This window comes from Amblyomma americanum, chromosome 4 (genome assembly GCF_052857255.1).
Source record: "Amblyomma americanum isolate KBUSLIRL-KWMA chromosome 4, ASM5285725v1, whole genome shotgun sequence".
NCBI classification, from domain to species: domain Eukaryota; kingdom Metazoa; phylum Arthropoda; class Arachnida; order Ixodida; family Ixodidae; genus Amblyomma; species Amblyomma americanum.
In genome coordinates this window covers 125,013,268-125,031,726 of record NC_135500.1, presented here as the reverse complement: position 1 = coordinate 125,031,726, position 18,459 = coordinate 125,013,268, and the positions used below count along the sequence as shown (strand labels likewise).

General features: G+C 45.9%; 1 protein-coding gene across 2 annotated transcripts in view; it reads right to left on the bottom strand.

Annotated features, from left to right (window-relative positions):
* The window catches only part of LOC144128310 (low-density lipoprotein receptor-related protein 4-like), a 342,886-nt gene that overhangs the window by 66,460 nt on the left and 257,967 nt on the right, over positions 1-18,459 (bottom strand). Inside the window, exons 6-9 of one of the 2 annotated variants that reach the window (XM_077661628.1) lie at positions 16,210-16,332; positions 14,481-14,717; positions 5,468-5,599; positions 2,329-2,481 (exon numbers count right to left, since the gene is read on the bottom strand). In XM_077661628.1, the coding sequence (XP_077517754.1) occupies positions 2,329-2,481; positions 5,468-5,599; positions 14,481-14,717; positions 16,210-16,332 (645 nt within the window). The remainder of the gene's footprint in view (positions 1-2,328; positions 2,482-5,467; positions 5,600-14,480; positions 14,718-16,209; positions 16,333-18,459) is intronic. The other variant, XM_077661629.1, reaches the window with a different exon arrangement.

Here is an 18,459-nt window from a genome sequence, read left to right as displayed (position 1 = left end):
CCCAAAACCAATAGCTTACAGAAGCTGTTTTCAGCGCTCCTGAAGTGTATGGCGACGAATAGTACAGTGACTGTCTTTATTCGCCCACTCTAGGCGCCTGTTGCATCTGCGAACCTCCGTGAAGTGGCCAGATGGAAGCAGGTTCGCAATCGGTGTTATCGAAGAGCTTAGCTTTGTACAGTCGGGGACAAAAGTCTCTGGACTGCGTGCTTCTTAAAAGCATCCGACCGGTCAATGGTTAGCCGCTTGCTGGCGGTCAAGCTTGTGGGGGTGAAAGAAAAGAATTTTCTGTTTCATCTCCACAAGTGTGGCCTCCAACCGCCGGACAATAATAGAGCTATCGGGTTCGTTTACGAAGCACGCGGTCCAGAGACTTTTGTCCCCGACTGTACTTTATATGCAGGTAGGTATAGCGCAATGATTCTGTCTTCATCGATGGTACGCGTGCGGCTTCCACCGCTAGGAGCTATTGCCGTGAAGTGCGCAACATGTGCCAAATATAAGAACACCAAAGTGACACTGTCCAGTTTTTTTTGTTTTATTCTCCCTTGGATCGTGGCCTTTTACCTTCTTCCTCTAAAGTATCAGCTAGCGTTGCGCAACCTCTCTGCGGATTTCGATGTGAGCAGCATTGGACTCAATGCTTCGGATCTGTAGCCTGGCTCTTGCCGTTGGAACGTGCCAAAACAAAACAAGAAAAAGAGTTAATCAAAGGAAAAACAAATTTAACAGTCCAACTAATTCGAAGCGAAATACAACACGCACACAGCATAAATCTGGCAGACAGTGCTCTAGGGCTTCATTGATGTTAGACGACTGGAAAATAGTTTTCAGACATGGATTACAATGTAATATTTTAATGAGAACAGAACTGTGCGTTTACGTTTGGCTTTTATAAAGATCGCTTGTAAAAAAATTAAGACCAGTTCGTCAGGTTGGGCGTAACCTTGGCTGTTGCACGTGTCAGTGTGAGCAAGACAACACGGTAATGGACAGCACCATTGTTGGCGTGATCAGTGTTTTAGCAGACTGCTACGTCAGCGCCTCCCATGACACGTCACCAATCGAAGTGTATTGACCCGTTCCCTTTGAACACGGGAGCACGCACATTTACTCAGACCATACCGATCCTTCCTGTTGTCTCTGGCAGCGGAAGCGAGGAATCACGTGACAGCCTATTAAGCGCGCAACGAGGATTTCGCCATCCAGATCCAGCAGACACTGATCATTCTACTCTGTGGCAGCGAATTGCAAGGTTCGGCGCACTTATCAAAATGCCCTTGAAGATATAAAAGCTACGCTGGCTGAAAATGAATCTTTACAAGTGTGTTTCTTCCTGCGACGTGGTTTCTAGTCTACGTTCTGTGACGTCACGCTCTCCACGATGCTGGACACAACGGAACTGCTTAATACAAGCATGCATTTTAGACTGCATCTTGCCCTACAGCGACATCAACTGCCACCGTTTTAAAATTTTGTTACTGGGCATGGCATTCACAGGTTGTCAAGTCCATGGACCTTCTCCGCCAGTGGCTTTGATGTGTACTGAAGCGCAGACAGAAAGGGCTAGGAATGTACAGTGGCGGCCATATTAATATTAACGGAGCACGCTTCAGTGATCAAACTACTGACACGCCTTATACCTAGTGAAAATCAGGCAACTTCAGACTACTTAACATATATACTTAACATATATGCTAGCGAGTGCCATTGGTGCGCTGGCGTATAAGCTAAATAAACCTTAGCAATTCCTTGAGAAAAAGTTCAAGCGCCGAAGTGTGTTCTATATTATTTTGGCCCCGCCTGTGCATTGCTGAAGGAGGAGCAAACATGCCAGCCAGTGAAACAAGAAACGAATAAACGAAATAACAGAATAGTACTACGACATCGCGCGTTAGACTGGCAATTCAGTCGTTTATTTCTTCCTTCTTGTAAACTATTCCCCCGGTCACGAATCTGGCATAGCGGAAGACGACTGTCAGCGTATAAAATTGTAGAATTCCCGAATAAAAATGAAAGTACGCGATACAATTCCTGTGTCCAAAATAATATTGTTCTGTCGCACACATTAGCACAGAAACCTTTTTGTTTTCAGTATGACTCAGCTTTAGTGACTATATAGAATCTCCAGGAGAAATTAGCCTTTTGGTCGTCGCTTCCCTACCGACCACTTTTCTAACCTTTGTCTCCGTTCCGCTAGCCTCACTTCGTTAAAAAAGAGAAAAGAAAACAAAGAGAATAACACACGATGATAAGAAGGCGAAGAAAGGGCGGATAGAAAAACCTGAGCGGGGGAACAAAGGAGCCAGTAGTTCGTTCCAGACCCACCCAGGCAGGAGCGGCCGTCGGGCGCCAGCTGGTAGCCCTCCTTGCAGGAACAGCGCTGCCCCGTGGCTGTGGCCATGCACTGGTGCTGGCAGGGGAAGCCGTCCTCCCGGCAGGGCGTGCTCGTCTCTAAGTGTGGGAAACGAAGCAGAAAGTCTAGCGCGGGTTCTTACCCGAACCCGGCATACGCACTGCGCACGCGCGCGCACTACAGTTATGAAGCGGGAATTGTACAGAATACACGTGTCAATAAAGTTGTGTCACATTTCACACGCTTATTGTAAAGGCTCTTTCAACCGCCAGTAAGACAGCGGTAGTTGACAGCGGCGGCTGCGGCGGCTGCGACGCCAAGCGATATCGAGCCTCCTGGGGCGGCTCCAATGAACAAGAAATGGTGGCCAGAGTTCCCACTAAATTCCCTTTCAGTAATGGTGAGACCGCCGCAAAATATAAGTGCGCCAGCAATGAATTGTCTCAGGGCTCTATGCAAACAATGGGAAATGTCGAATGCAAACTTTAGTTTAGTAGACTAAAAGTTATAGAATGCTGTATGCAAAACGGGATAGAGACGTATTGAAGGAATAATTTTTGAACGCAAGGTGATGGTAATGCAATACAAAAGCTGAACTGAGGTCAACGCTAAGAGCCTTTCGAACGCTGCCGACTGCCGCTAGGCTTACTGGCAGTTGAACAACTTCCCGGGTAGCATCAAACAGTAGAAAAACGTTATAAAGTTATGTAAGTTGCAGCAACGTTATATGTTGCATTGTAACCTTATATTAATGTTAAAAATTAACAAATAACATTATCTGTTTTATCGAAATCATTAGTTTAACATTCAACGTAAACATTATTCTAGTGCCTATAATGCTAAAATGTTAAAAATGAACAAATAATATGATGTGTCGTAATATCGATAATGAATTAACGTTCCAAATAAGCATTTTTTTCACATAGTGTTCGAAACGTTATTATAATGTTCGAACCTTAGGTATAGAATATCATTACAAATATATTTCAAGCACAGGATCCCAGGACTTCTTCCACTGTTCTTACAGTAGTGACGTTTTCGACTAACATTTGCGGCTAAATGTTATAGACTGTGCCCGCCATAGACTGCAAACCGGTTATTCTTGCGATTGTTGTTAGCCTTACAACCTCCCCGCGTTGCGTCTTCCTCCTCCCCCTTTGCTTATTACCCATTCATCACTATCACTCATGGGACACACGTCCGTAATGACTATATAAGCTTCAATCCACGGTACTCGTTCGGAAGTGAACTGTAATGTGTAGCTCAAGTGTTGCACTCGTTGCTGGTTGTTGCAAAGCGTTGACTAAGTTGTGTACCTTGAAAACTGACAAGAAAGCATAATTGTGCATGGTTGCTTTACCAGTTTCGAGAACGTTGCATTTGTGTTGTTTAAATACTTAATTATTGTGAAGGAAATATTATTCGAACGTTTATTTGTAACATTACAGGAACGCTAAGAAAAAGGGCATCTAGAACAAGGAAATAATGTTTGGCCAAAGCAAAAAAATAATATAGTTGTAATATTCCGGTGCTATCTGGGTTACCTGGAGCTGATATAAGTCGCTGTTGAAAGCAACCCGAGTAAGACACAACGAAATGAAGATATCATACGAAATTGCAGGGGCGTCTCGCCGACACTTTCTAGCGGCATAGCGAAACTATGAAATAGTAACTAAATTTACGTTTCAGGTTCGTAAAAGTGGCCGTAGTTTTTCCGTTTGAAACTCTACGACCACTTCAGAACTAGGCGGCACACATTCAGCACATCGCTTCAGTTTTCGAAAACACAAAAGAGCTTTAAAACTTGTTTACCATGCATTTACTTCCAAGAACATGAAACACATAATTCATGAAATACAAAACAAACTGTGCACTGAAAGTTCTGTATATTCGCATTAATTATTGCCGTCTTTACAGAATGTGAATCTGTAGTAGTTACTTATGATTGAAATGATGTAGTAAAAAATTAGTAAAAATATGTACAACAAGAAGTCTTTAATCATTTACTGCGTAAATGGCGTAGTCATTTCTTCAAAGAACGACAAATAAGTTGCAGTAGAAAGCACGGCTTAACTGGCTAGGTTTTATCTGTCCTTTATTTAACATTTTTTTCGCTCGCTTATCGAGACACTGGCGCTACTCAAAGACATTGGCCACTGCACACTATTCCATACTAATTATTTTCATACAGATCACTTTACATTGCAGAAATCGTGCTTTTGTGATTTCATTTCGTACTCTTCAGCATCTTTAGCAGGGCTTCGGCTTTTAAAAGCCAGCAAATAACCACGCGTTCAAAGTTCAGATGCGTCTGTAGGTTGTAAACTGGAAGGGCGTAAGCAATAAATGCACGTGACAATTATGATGCAAGCAAAAGGAAGCACAGAAAGTCATGCTGAAGTTGGTAGCATCGGCACATCGGCAAGGAAAATTTTTTCTCAACGTATTAATGCATCTAATTCGGAATGGATAGCCAGTGATGGCAGTCAAGCCAACGATCCAAACTGTAAGTTTACAACTGCAATGGTAGCGAAACAATCCAGGCTTCGCATCTAAAAAAACAAAAACATCGCACTGATTGGTGAAAACATGTGACGTCACTTGTGGCAGTTACACAATTCTGGGCCGCCTGAAAGTCTCTCGAACCCTGACGTTGCCAAAAGCTGACGACTGAGATCAGAGGTATGTCTGCGTGCTAGATCTAGTCTGCTTGCTTCAGGGTATTTGCCGCTTGAGTTGGCCGTACAGTGACGCATGCCAATTTTTGCAAATTGTGGGTTTAGGTTTGGCCCGAACGTTAGTGCGCTCGTAATGTTTAAGCAAGCCGGATTAGGACGCTCAGAACTACCGTTCCTATATCTATCGCAGCCTCGGTTATGCTGAAAACTTTCCTTGATTGGAGCGCCCTGAAATGGATAAGTCAGGACCACGTCAAAAGTAAAAAAAAAAGAAAGTGAGGGGGGAGGCCGAGCTCATTTGCACAAGTCAGTGAGCATGTGAGAGAAGCCAGGGAAATGAAGGGAGACGGCAAATGTAGCAAGGAAAGTCTTTTGCGAGGGAGACAGCCGAGGGAAAGGGATGCGCAAAGAAGCAGCAGCAGCAGCAGCTCACTGCAGGTCGTGTTCTGGGCTTCATCCGAGCGGTCCGGGCAGTCAGGCGTTCCGTTGCACACGAGCCTCTCGACGATGCAGGTGCCGTCCAGGCAGCGGAAGTGGCCCGGATCACAGGCAACCTCGCGCCCAGCTGCGAACACAAGGGCCGGGAAAACGGGCAGCACTGTGAGAGGATGCGGCGCAGCAGGGTACGCAGATTACTAAGCCTCAGACGAGATTGGTTCGGTACGCGTAGCGAGCAGTAATTCGAGCACGAAGTGCAAATCACTCTTGAAAGGGAGACGAATGATCACAAAAGCAGGGCGATTGTGGCTCTGTGTAGCGACAGCAGTTGACCATCTATTTTTACAGCGACAATTAGGCGTCCATTCCTAGGTTTCGCGTCGTCGTCGTAAGTATAGCAGTCGTAGTAGTAGTAGTACTAGTTGTATGTCGTAGTCGTTGGCGTAAACGGGGAGTGGATTGCCACGGTAACCACTTGGAGGGTGGTTACCATGGAAGGAGGAGGGTATCGCGAGATCGGAGGAACCCCCAACCAGAGGATGGCTTCGGGGGGAGGAGAAGGGTTTGGCGAGAGCGTAAGACGGCGCAACCAGTGGGTGGTTGCTACGGGAACCACCCAGAGGGTAGTTAGCCTTGAATTGAGGAGGGTTGTCGTGGAAAGTGGAGGATTAGTATGACGAGAACGGAGTAAGGTAGCACGGATCATCTGCGGCAACTGCGGCGAAACGCGCAGCCCAGGGAGAAGGTCATTGGTGGCGCTGCATGCCTAGATCGGTGGACTGGAGAGGAGAGCGAGTCGAAAAGCGAGTATGCGGGGAAGACTAAATAGAGCGCTCCAGAACTATACGGATGTGAAGTTGCTCTCATATTCTTCACCCCGGAATATCGTAAAATATAAATACTTTAACAGCCCTCGCTGAATCTTGTGCCACACAGTGGTGGCCGTTCATGTCATTCTTTTGTTCATTCGATTTCGTTGTTGCGTTTCGATGAAGGCGAAACGCAAAAGGCGCCCGTATGCTGTGCGACGTCAGTGCACGTTAAAGAACCTCAGGTGGTCCAAAATTTTTCCGGAGCCCTCCACTACGGTACCTCCTTCTTCCTTTCTTCTTTCACTCCCTCCTTTATCCCTTCCCTTACGGCGCGGTTCAGGTGTCCGCCGAGATGTGAGACAGATACTGCGCAATTTCCTTTCCCCCCAAAACCAACCAACCTAATTTCTTCTGTCCGGTTTGTATCTTCTCGTTCTAGACGTGCGCCAAACACAGAGTCGATTCGTTCCGAAACCAAGGCAATCTTTTTACTAGCGACGGAACACTGTTTAGCTTGACAGCCTTCTTTTCAATGCTCAGATAGACTCTTCAAAAAACTCCTCCGTTTTTACTTTGCTTTGCAAATTCTCTTGCTTGTGCACTGTGGCCCGGTGGTGGTACACTTATAAGAGGGTATGCCACTTATTATCGTTCGTTGAAACGTGGCGCTGCTGACGAGCCAGCACCGGCCATTTACTATCTGTTCTTAACTGCTATCTGCTATCTTAGTTGATACCCGCGAGCTTAGCTGATACACAGGACTAGCGTACGTCCTGTGTATTTGTGTTCTTGTCCCTTGTGTTCACTAAGCGCTAGAAAATATGAGGTCCGGGCTCCTTCTTTCTTTCATTTCTGTTTGTTCCTTCGTTTAAGAGGACCATCGAAAGGGTTAAAAGGAACAGCTTTCGCGTTCCCCAATTCTCAAGTGGGCGCCTGGGTCGAAGCGCCACTCGTCGTTCGATGTGTGCCTCTGAGACAACACAAGAACGAGGAGAGAAGACAGAGGTCATCGTTTCAGGCCCTATATAAAGGTACACTGCCGCTACAATAACGTCGTCGTCACGGCGTGCGTCTCTCGGAAGTAATTTGACGGCGACAGTCAGGCTGCGGACCGGCTGGAAGAGATGGCGGGTTCGGCTCCCGAACTTCTTTCGAGGGCCACCGTTTAAGAAATTGTGCTGGGTGCATGTCCCTTTCTGTTTCGACCGTGCCGGAAATAGAAAAGGAAGCACGGTTGTCGGTGTAGCCCAAAGGTGGCGTCGAGCAAAGCGGGGGCCTTTAACTGGGAACAAGAGAGGCAGACAACGACTCGACTTCGCGTGGACTGTAGTCGATTTCGGAGTGACGATTTGAAGCAGACACCTTGCTAGATGCGAAGTGTGGTTCGTGCTATCTGCGATTTTTTGGGTCCGAACCTCTGAGAGTTAAGTTTTTGGTTTTGTTGCTCGTACAGGCACGATTAAACTGTAGCTATGGGTTGTGAATAAATGTACATGTCTTGAAAAAAAAAAACCCTCATCTACTTCTTAACTTATCACCTGGTACCCGCCATCAGTGCTGCAAAGAAAAAAAATGGACTGCCTCTTATTCATTTTGCGTTTTTTAGGGCATGTTGCTCAAGAATTTACTTCGTTGAGATGGACGGGTGATGGTTCTTCAGGTGAAACTCTCAACTACGCGCATAATTATGTGCAACCATACGTAATTGTGCGCATAATTAAGTGTAGGTCTCCAGTTCATTGCTTAGCAGCTGCACCTTTCATCGATGCTCGAAGCAAGACGTACACTTCAGAAATTTTCGGTTCTCGGCACCAGTCGGGTAAGGCCACCGCCACGGTGGCATTTCATAGGTTTCACGTTTCCGTTACTTTCCCAATGTACTATGGGAACCTGGTAGGAATTAAGGAGGCTGTGATTTTCCTTGGCGGTAATAGTTGATGTTTATTTTAATGATTTATTTTCTTCTATTACAAACAAACAAACAACCAAACAAACAAGTAAACATATTCATTTCAGCGCCGTCACATTGTCTGTACCAATAACTTCTTCAGACTGTGAGGCATCTATTCTGTAGCACGCTGTTAGACTTGCGTCAGGCGCCTCGACAATACGCGTACTGATAGGCCTGAACGGTTTAGTTGTCACCACTGCTCAATGAAATGCGCTGGATTTCATGGTACGTCTTTTAGTTATCTTCGCAAAGCAGTCTATGCTTTAGCCGGCGCCACACTAGTTGCTGCTTTACCTATATGGTGTTTTTCACCAACCGAATCACAGTCATAAAAACTGTCGTGATACAACCGTGCTTATGTCGCTAGTGCAGGTGAGTGTTGCACTGAAATTTCTAAAAAAAAGTTATGTAGGATAGCGAATGACCGCATCTCTGTATACAGGCAGCCCCAAGATTCATTGCCTCGAATCAGAAATTCGGAGTGTAGTTTGTAACAAAAAAAAATACAACATAGATCATATAACAAACTATCGAAACAGCAGGCAGGTGCGATAAGAAAAAGAAAAGAGAATTGTTGTTATCGCGCATCAGATCGTCCGGCATCCTAAGCTCAGACTTGTCATGTTTTTATCACAGCGAGACAAGGAATGACTTTTGCTATGCACTGTTACGATCGACGGAGTCACACAGAAAACAAAACAAAAAGTTATCTGCTTTACTTTCCGCCCACTGAGTGAGGAGCAAGACTTTCTAACGATTTTTTGTTGTCATCGACCATTGCAAGCACAACGGGTGTTCAAACTGGTCTATACTGCAGCAGAGGGCTTTCGTACCGACGGGAGTTACCATTTCGGAACATTGGCGTTTATGGCACAATACACTTTCGGCGAAAAGGTTACAGCTTCCCGTCAGCTCCACAAAAGCCATGCAGACGGCAGTGTTGTCAGAGTATTGTAAAGGTTAGTATGGTTATTCCTTTCTTTTGTTTTGGTTTAGGCTTAAAAAAATCATAGTGTTTACGTTCTTGACGAAGCCGTGAAACCGGCGCAGACAGACGCGTAACGATAAAACATAAAGAACCGTACTTCAGCTCAGTCCAGCTTACATTATATCCGAGATGTGAATTTTTTTTAGCCTCTATTTCAGCATTTATGTAGACACCTTTTAATACGGACAGAAAAAAGAACACAGGCTTTTCCATGACAGTTACATTTTATTGGTTTTTATTGGTTTTATTGGACCATGTATCCATTGCATACATAATAAATACAGCTTGCACAAGGGACTACATTTGTGATAAAAAGAGGATGCCATTATTTGGTCGGAAGTAAGCGCAGAATACAACTTAAGCATGCTTTTCTGACGCATCCTAGATTCCTAACGGCCTACAGGGCCGTAAAGCCATTCCTCTCTAAAGGTTCTTTTGTAACTCGCTTACCATCCAGGGCCAAGTGGCCGTTTCCGCTGGCAGCTAGCGCGGGGGTGAAGCCTGGGCAAATGATAAACAATCAAAGGGAGAAGAGCGAAGCACAGCGGGCGTAAAATGGTGATAATATTTCACCTCGCGATAGCATTGGGACAACAACAAATCTGAGCACGCGATATGCATTAAACTTAGCGGATAACCACAGGAAGCGTGCTATAATCGCATACTATTAATAACAGTAATAATATAATGTTCGGATCTCTTATACAATTAACTAAAATTTAGAAGCACTTTAGGTGACCGCAGTGCAACATTTGCCCCGTGTAATAAACATGCTTATCAAAATTATTCCCGTTATCTTTTGTACCAAAAATTCTGAGGGCACTTTAGTCTGCTTACGTGGAGAAATGCGGAAGCATGAAACTTTAGAGAACGCGGATTTTACATTTACGTCACTGAACTCTTTTTGGCCTATTTTTACCCATTTTATACATTTTATAACTTCTTTTATTTTGTTTGTACTCTTTCGACGTCCGAAGCTGTTTTGAAGTCCTCTCACTACATCGACGTCCATAGCTTTACTCTCCTCTAATTACTCCACATCTCCCAAACCTTTTTTATTTGCCTAATTAACGTTTATAATCACTTTTTAATCTGTTTCAAACCTTCTTTCGGCTTGGTTGCGTATTTTTACACTATTTCGACGTCCGCAGCTGTTTGGACGTCCACTCACTATATCGACGTCCGGGACTATTTTGACGTGCAACTGAATTTTTTGCGTCTAATTAATTAAGTGCCCCACAGCAACCACATTTGATGCGCAGGGACATTTTATCATCCTCTATTGCATACAATCCTTATTTTGCTCTTACCGCTTGACTGAACGACGCAAGGGCTGCGGACATGATTTGCGGACACGAAACCGGGACACAGCCGAGTAATGCTTTCGCATTTAAAGTGCGTCTTATATGTGAGTAAATACGGTAGTTGCGATGTTACATTCCCTGACTGCGAAAGAGTGAGGCCACTACAAAACCACGCCTAGCTTGCATTGGCCCATTCTAAAGGAAGGCTTCCAGACCGCTTCGCACTTAGCTTCTAATGAACACTCAGAAAGCGCTGGGCTCAGAAGTGGCCGGTGGTCCGTAGCGCGCAATTAGCCTAAACCGCCTCGAAAGCGCCTGCGTCTTCTCGCAAAAGGTGAGACCGAGTGCTTTTAAACAATTGCCTTCCTGCCTCCCTAAATGAGTTCGCGGCCTATTTTCGGTACTGAGGGTAGACGAAATTGGTACCGGTCGGCATTGTTTTCCAACCTTTGCAAACTAAGCGCGCGCAGACGGTTAAAAAAAAATTAGAGCACAGCAGTCGCGGAGTCGCCCGTAATTGTGCATGAGGCGTTAGACCGGCGCAATTCTATAGCGCCATGCAGATCCAGCGAACAACGCCGGTTTATTTAAACACTAAACAATGGGCTCGATACTGCATGCCGCGCTCGCTGGAACGTACTAATTGCGAGAAAGAAGCTTTGAGTTTCAGTAACTGGATTTCAATCCATGACTTAGTGGACGACCATTGGTCGGTGCATCTACTGGCGACTATGGAAGTTCAACGGTATGAAATAGCTGAGAGGGAAACTTTAACGTACATCTGAGCTAAGCACGACGAGAGCGCGAGTGTTCAACATTTCTTAAAAAACAGCTTTAAACCATAACAAAAAACTGTAGGGGACATACCCTTAAGCGCTGCCTTAAGGGTATGGTGCGATAGCGTTAATCGGTTAATGCCCACATATGCGGAATTGGTCATTCTAGACTATGCATTCATAGATCCCTGCGAGTCCTCATAACACTCCTTGCGCACGGCTGCAGCGGTTAAACTATGCGCCACTACCGGGGGATGGTAGGTGCTGCCACCGGTGGGGATTGTGATTCTCAGGTTGCTTTTCCCCAGCAACCTCTCGTGACCGATCAATAATTTAACTGCCACCTACCACGGTGGTGAGTTTGCTCACAAACCGGGGGGCAGGTTGTGATGACGCCACATGGTCACGTGGCCTAAGTGACTCGCCTATGTTGCTTCTCCGGGGACTTTTCACTTACAACGCCGATGACGAAGACGACGTATTTTCTGAAGGATGGGAATCTTCACGCTATCGCGTTAAAATCGACAGTTTAGCTCGTCATCGACAATAGATGTAGAGATAAAATGCATTGCAGGAAAGGCGTACGACATTCTAGGATTGCTCATTACTGGTAGCGGCAGCATTCGTTCAGTTTCAGTTTATTTCCTGGTACAGAGAAGTGAGCTTCAGGACAAAACACGGCAGTTTGACAAGCTTGAAAACAGAAGGCAAAAATGACACAACTCGCTGTGATAAAAAAAGAGGTGACGCATAAACCTAAGCCATAATGCGCAATGTAATTATGAACAATGCAAGAGTTACAGAAAAACTACACCGAGGGGCTTACTCAGACGATCCCTGTTATCACCTTTAGCCTACATGTGCACTTGGCTAGTACTAATGTAACGTCACAAGCACGACACAAGGAAAGAAAGAAAGAAAGGAAAAAAGAAAGAAAGCGAACAAACAAGCAAGCAAGCAAGGCCAAACGAAAACTACGTATGACTCAGAAACATTTACAATACAAAATTCAAAGTATCAATTCAACACAACATTTGAGAAATCTGTCCCCATTTACTACACCACAGTACTACGGCATAATAGGGTTCACTGCTAACGTTAACCCAAGACGCATCCCAAGACGCAAGGCGTTCCTTACTTTCCGCGCATGAGCATTTCGGCGACCCACTGCTGCAAGGCTTGGGGCCACCTGTTCTAAAACTCCCTACTCGACGTACCGTCGCCTCTGCCCACTTCCGTTCTTAGATCATTTGCGAAACGAAGCTTCTGTATTTGCGACAGCGTTAGTAAAGTCTTTTACAATCCTGGCCGCGACCGCCGCATTTCGATGGAGACTGGATGCAAAAATACCCGTGTGCTGTGCTATGTCAGCGCACGTTAAAGATCCTTAGGTCGTCGGAATTAATCTGGAGTACTCCAGCAAGTCATCTCACATAGCTAATGAGCAGCTTTGTGACGCTGAACCCAATGCACCATTACAAATTCTTGCTGCGTGCCATACGATTGAAAAATTCTGCTATGAAAGCACTTGGTTTTTGCATCAGCGTCGGCGTTGGCTCAGCCACGGTTTCGACGCGATGTTTGCCTAAATTTTCCGAGAATGCGAGCTGAAAATGTTTCATGCTTAAGCATTAATACGCTTCAAATAAATCCGAAGTCTGAGATTCGCCAGTCATTCATGTAGAGTTGACCGAACAAGACGTACGTCTGCGTTAGGAGGTTTGCTTTGGGAGTACGGGTGACGCCGAAATGCGTGCAGGAGTTGATAGCGGAGTGCGATAGAAACGTAGACATCAAATTTCGGGTCTGGAAGCGCTGCAGCTTGGGCTCTTTTTTCCCGTAGTTTAATTTCATCAATTTCGGATTTTTTTTTTTTTTATAAAAATCAGATTTTCTTCGGCTTTTGAGACACGCTGGAGTTCGCAATTATTCAGCTCTTACGTGGCACTATGGCTATCCAAACTTCAGACTAACGTCATTCAAACAGAGAAACAGAGTGAAGAAAGACCACGAAAGGGAACGGGGTGCAATGTACCTGTGCGGAAATTATATGCATTACATTTGTACAGCAACAGCCTGGTTTAGTTCTGTTTGAAGGCAATATTAATGTCTACTACATTGTAAAGTATATAATTATTTCAGAGTATTTTGACGAGTGAAGAGTGCCATTTGAAAAACCATACCGAGGCACCGATGATCCTTTCTGACATTTGCGGTACGAGCCGGCGAGCACAGCATCAAAGGGACGCCGTCATTACCGAGAATGCACAGTCAGGCCGGAATTAAACGCAAACAGCACAAAATACTTCACCTGTGTATTTTGAACTGCAATATGCAAATGGCCTGATTCATATTTCTGAGTGGAGAGTCTACCGAAGTTCATATTCATATACCGGTTATAAAGGAATATCTCGCTGCAAAGTAGAAAAGTACGGCACGTGCGGGTTTGCTTTCCATTCCGGCGTGACTGTACATCCCAGAACTTCAGAGCAACCTCTGAGAGAATCAGAAACTCGGTCGTGTAATACTGGCTTGACATTGTGGACGTTTGGTCGCAAAAGAAAAAAAAAAGAAGGGGGGTTAAGGCAAGATGTGAGGCTCAGCTGCCTAGTCCACCGCCCCGCGTTTCGTCTCGAATTCCTCGTGCACTCTCCGAAAAAGCTTGCCTACAAGGCCTTAATCGTTAACAACCAAATCATCGCCTGTTATTCTCCCCTTCTCTTCCGTTCACTGTTAGTTCAGCCACGAGTGGCGGACCGATATCACAGAGCACTCTCTGGGCCCCGAAAAATCGTGCCGTATTCTACGTAATGAACAGTGACAGCCTTGCATTTGTCTGGAACTCAAGTCCAAGCTACAGACTGCGCGGACGAATCGCCGGCCTACCTCTCAATGCACCGTGTACGTAAGTGCGGTTCGTGACTGACTCGGCCACGTGCCGGAGGGACACGCGATAGGCGCACGCCGTGAGCGTCCACATGAAGGTTCTCTTGCAGTAAATTTTTCGTGGAGTGGCGATCAATCTCTCTCCAGAAACATTAGCGCTGAAAGGCAGAGAAGCCAAGGAACCAGATAATCTAATATATAAGTACTTCGTTCAGTCTTCTTGAAGATATAGGATGCGACCTATGCCTTATTTGCTGGTGAAAAGAGAGAGAGAGGGAGGGGGGGACGTACCGCACCCGTCCTCGTCGCTGTTGTCGGAGCAGTCGAAGTCTCCGTCGCAGCGCCACTCGAGCTGGATGCACTTTCCCGACAGGCACTGGAACTCGTGCGCCGCGCACTGGCGAGGGGGACAGTCCCGCTCGTCCGAGTGGTCGTCACAGTCGGCGTCGCCGTCGCACTTCCAGTCCAGGTTGATGCAGAAGCCGTCCTCGCACCGGAACTCGCCCTCCTGGCATGCGCTCTTGCCCTCTGAATCAATCAATCAATCAATCAATCAATCAATCAATCAATCAATCAATCAATCAATCAATCAATCAATCAATCAATCAATAATTAACTCAAGCAATCAATCAATCAATCAATCAACCAACCAACCAACCAACCAACCAACCAACCAACCAACCAACCAACCAACCAACCTGATGCGTCACCTGTGCATGAAAGAATAAATCCTGCTGTGGTGGCTCAGTGGCTGCGGTTTTCTGTTCCTGCGCACGAGGTCATAGGTTCGATTCCCACCGAGGTTACCGCGCTCTGCTGGGGGCGAAACGCCGGCCGGTTCGCACCCGCGGCCCTGTGCCTCGTAGCAGAATGCTATGGCGACTGAGCGACTGTTCTATGTAAGCAGCATTTGCGGTCGAGGCCGCTGCTGCATCTAATAATAATAATAGTAATTGGTTTTGGGGGCAAAGGAAATGGCGCAGTATCTGTCTCGTATATCGTTCGACACCTGAACCGCGCCGTAAGGGAAGGGATAAAGGAAGGAGTGAAAGCAGAAAGGAAGACGTGCGGTAGTGGAGGGCTCCGGAATAATTTCGACCACTTGGGGATCTTTAACGCGCACTGACATCGCACAGCACACGGGCGCCTTAGCGTTTTTCCTCCATAAAAACGCAGCCGCCGCGGTCGGGTTCGAACCCGGGGACTCCGGATCAGTAGTCGAGCGCCCGAACCACTGAGCCACTGCGGCGGGGCCCGCTGCATCTAGTACCCCGTCATCTAAAAACACGCGTGGCTTACACGGTGCGGGTCTGAGCAAGCGGACCAGATAAACCTGTGGCTTTTCGCCGTGCTGCTGGCCACCAACATGGAGGTCACTCCAATTCGGTGGAAGCCATCTGTTGTACTTTATTGACAAAGGGAAACCGCTGTCCACTCGGCTCCCTGAGCTCCCTCACGAGCCTGTTACCGCTTCCGCTCACGCTCTTTGGGCGGACGGCGAACTGTGTGAAGACTTCCCACGACATCCCGGCAATGGAGTGAAGGTTGTGGGTTTGGGTGAAGTGTAAATATTGGTAGTACTAGCTACCGCTAACTTAGCTAGCTGCTTAGTGCGCTAAATCAAGAAAGAAAAAAAGAAAAAGAAGGAAAGGAAAAAAGAAAGAAAGAAAGAAAGAAAGAAGGAAAGAAAGAAGAAAGAAAAAGATGGTACTTACAATTTGCCATAATTATGGCACTGCCCATTGCGTATTGTGTGTTAATGTTTGGTGCGTGGACACCTCATTTCTGATTGAAAGATAGGGCAGAGACGCCATCTTCTTGCAGTGATTCCTGTTTGATAAACTTGATTTCTCAGTGAGTTATCATAACCTCTTTAAAATACATCTGAGTTAAAAATTATTAGAAACGCGCCGCCTCAATCTGCTTATTGGTTATTGCTTGCGTTATAGATGGTTGTAGTTGCGACGAGAATACAGCCTCGCGTTACGTATTACATGGACTGACTACACGCAGTGCTCACCGCAGCCTTCTTCGTCGGACCAGTCCCCGCAGTCGTTGTCTCCGTTGCAACGATAGGTGACGGCCACGCATCGGCCGCTGCGGCACTGGAAGTCTTCGGCCAGGCACAAGTTGGACGTGAACGCTGCGACGGAGGGCAAAAAAAACAAACAAACAGAGGCTGTCAGTGACTAATGGATTCGCGTTTTTTTTATACAATATTTTAGGCCTTGGTGCGGCCCAAGCAGGAAAGGCGTACAGATATCAATACAACATAATAATAGCGCTGGAGACGTAACAGATAGATTAATTAGCAGTGCACAGAATACCAACGCTGTCCGCCAGCCGCTAGAACAAAACAAGGAAAAGAAACGGTCTCTCTGGTAAAGAAGGAATGGCCAAAACAACGAAAACTAAGAAAGCGAAGAATGTATATAGCACTGAACAAGCAATGATGGAAGGCTTTGCATATAATGAAAGGTCAACGGATGTTTTTTTTTTCTCTGTGGTACCGTTACAAAACAAATTAAGGAGGATTTGGCGTGGTTAGGCCTAATGCTAATTTTGTGCCCTAGCACCTCGGTTTTCCCTTCGGTTTCGGTGTATCGGTTTCACTGGAGGGGTCACTTTAGCTCCAGCTTAAGGGTACGGCGCGATAGAGTTAATTGGTTAATTGTCATACGTGCGGAATTGGTTATTGTCTACTTGACATTCATATATCCTTGGAAGTCTTCATACGCCTCCAGGCGCTGTGGTGCAGCGGTTAAGCGATGCGCCACTGCCCTGCGATGGCAGGTGCTGCCACCGGTGGGGCTTGTGATTCCCATGTTGCTCTTTCACAGCAATCTCTAGCAACTAGTCAATAATTTAACTTGCACCTAGCACGGTGGTCAGTTAGCTCACAGTCCGGTGGGCAGGTTGAGGTGGGGTCACAAGGCCAAGTGATCTAGATGGCCCACCTGCCACCTAAGGGGCCACCTCATTGGCAGGTGGGCCATCTAGGGTAGGCTGCCCACATCCCGGTGGGCTATGGGCAGAGGTGTCGTACAGACAACGGCTAAGCGGCTGAGTGGAAGCGGTAGTGCTAACGAACGGAAATAAAGCTGAAGGTTGTCTCAGCATTGCCGAACATGAAGGTTATGCCTCACTTAATCTAGTTACTCTCTATGAAATGAAGAAAAAGGAAAGAAAAAGGGATTAGAAGATTTTATTTCAGATTAAAGCAGCGCCTACATTACAGAGCACATTAGACGTTTCAAATGCGTTATTTATCATGTATCGCGTAGCTTTGGAGCGTGTGCACGTGAGGAGAGTGTCTAAAGTTTTTTTTGCTCTTGCTGATGGAATTGAGGGAGCACTGGCATTGGTTTTTTTAAAAGAATAGCTATGAATTCGCGGCGAGTATTCTGTTAAAGGGCCCTACCAGATAAGATAGAACATGCTGTAGGATTCATGATCAACAGAAACGTAATTGACAACAGTGGCGAATTCTTCTGCATAACTAAGAGTGTGTGATGCATTGTACACAAGTACACTAAGACGCAAATCGAAGTCAGCTGCCCAACGCATGACTGGGTAGCTGAATGGATAAAGATCAACGAATGACCTAAAGTATATATTAAAAAAAAAGCTGCGTTTAAGAGTCTTAGGAGTGAAATAAATTTTCTGATACGCGAAAATATGCTTGAATTAGTAAGAAAATACATCTCAGTTAAGGCATGACAAAAGGTTCGGACCATGACAAGAGAATTACCTGATGGAGTATAAGAAAACGTTGGAGTGGAACTGGCAGGGCCCTTCTAGTATGGACAGATGCGTTCCAGTGTCCCTCGTAGAAAAAATGTATATAGATCTCTATGCCGTCAGTGCTTACCTTGAGGCAAAAACTTCGATGATAACAAAAAAACAAGCTTTCGAATTAGATTACGGACAGCGTAGCGAGATATGGAAAAGAAAACGCTAGTGGTGTCGTTGAAAAACAGAAAGAAAGCTAAGTGGATTAGGGAACCACATCTAGTTACGTTTCGCAGTGTGTGTAGGAACGGAAGCGTAGCCGGAGGAAGCAGAGAATCATGTAGGGAGATTGGATTTGGGAATTTGCTGGGCAGCTCTGACTGCAGGCGCCGGACAGGCTAATTGGAGATTGATGGGAGAGGCCTTCGTCCTGCGGAAAGCTCAACCTGACTGCTTTTGCTGATAATAATGATGACAGCGATGAAGAGACATTATCTCGAGACGTTATAGCTGTGCGAGAATTGGAGGATAAATGACA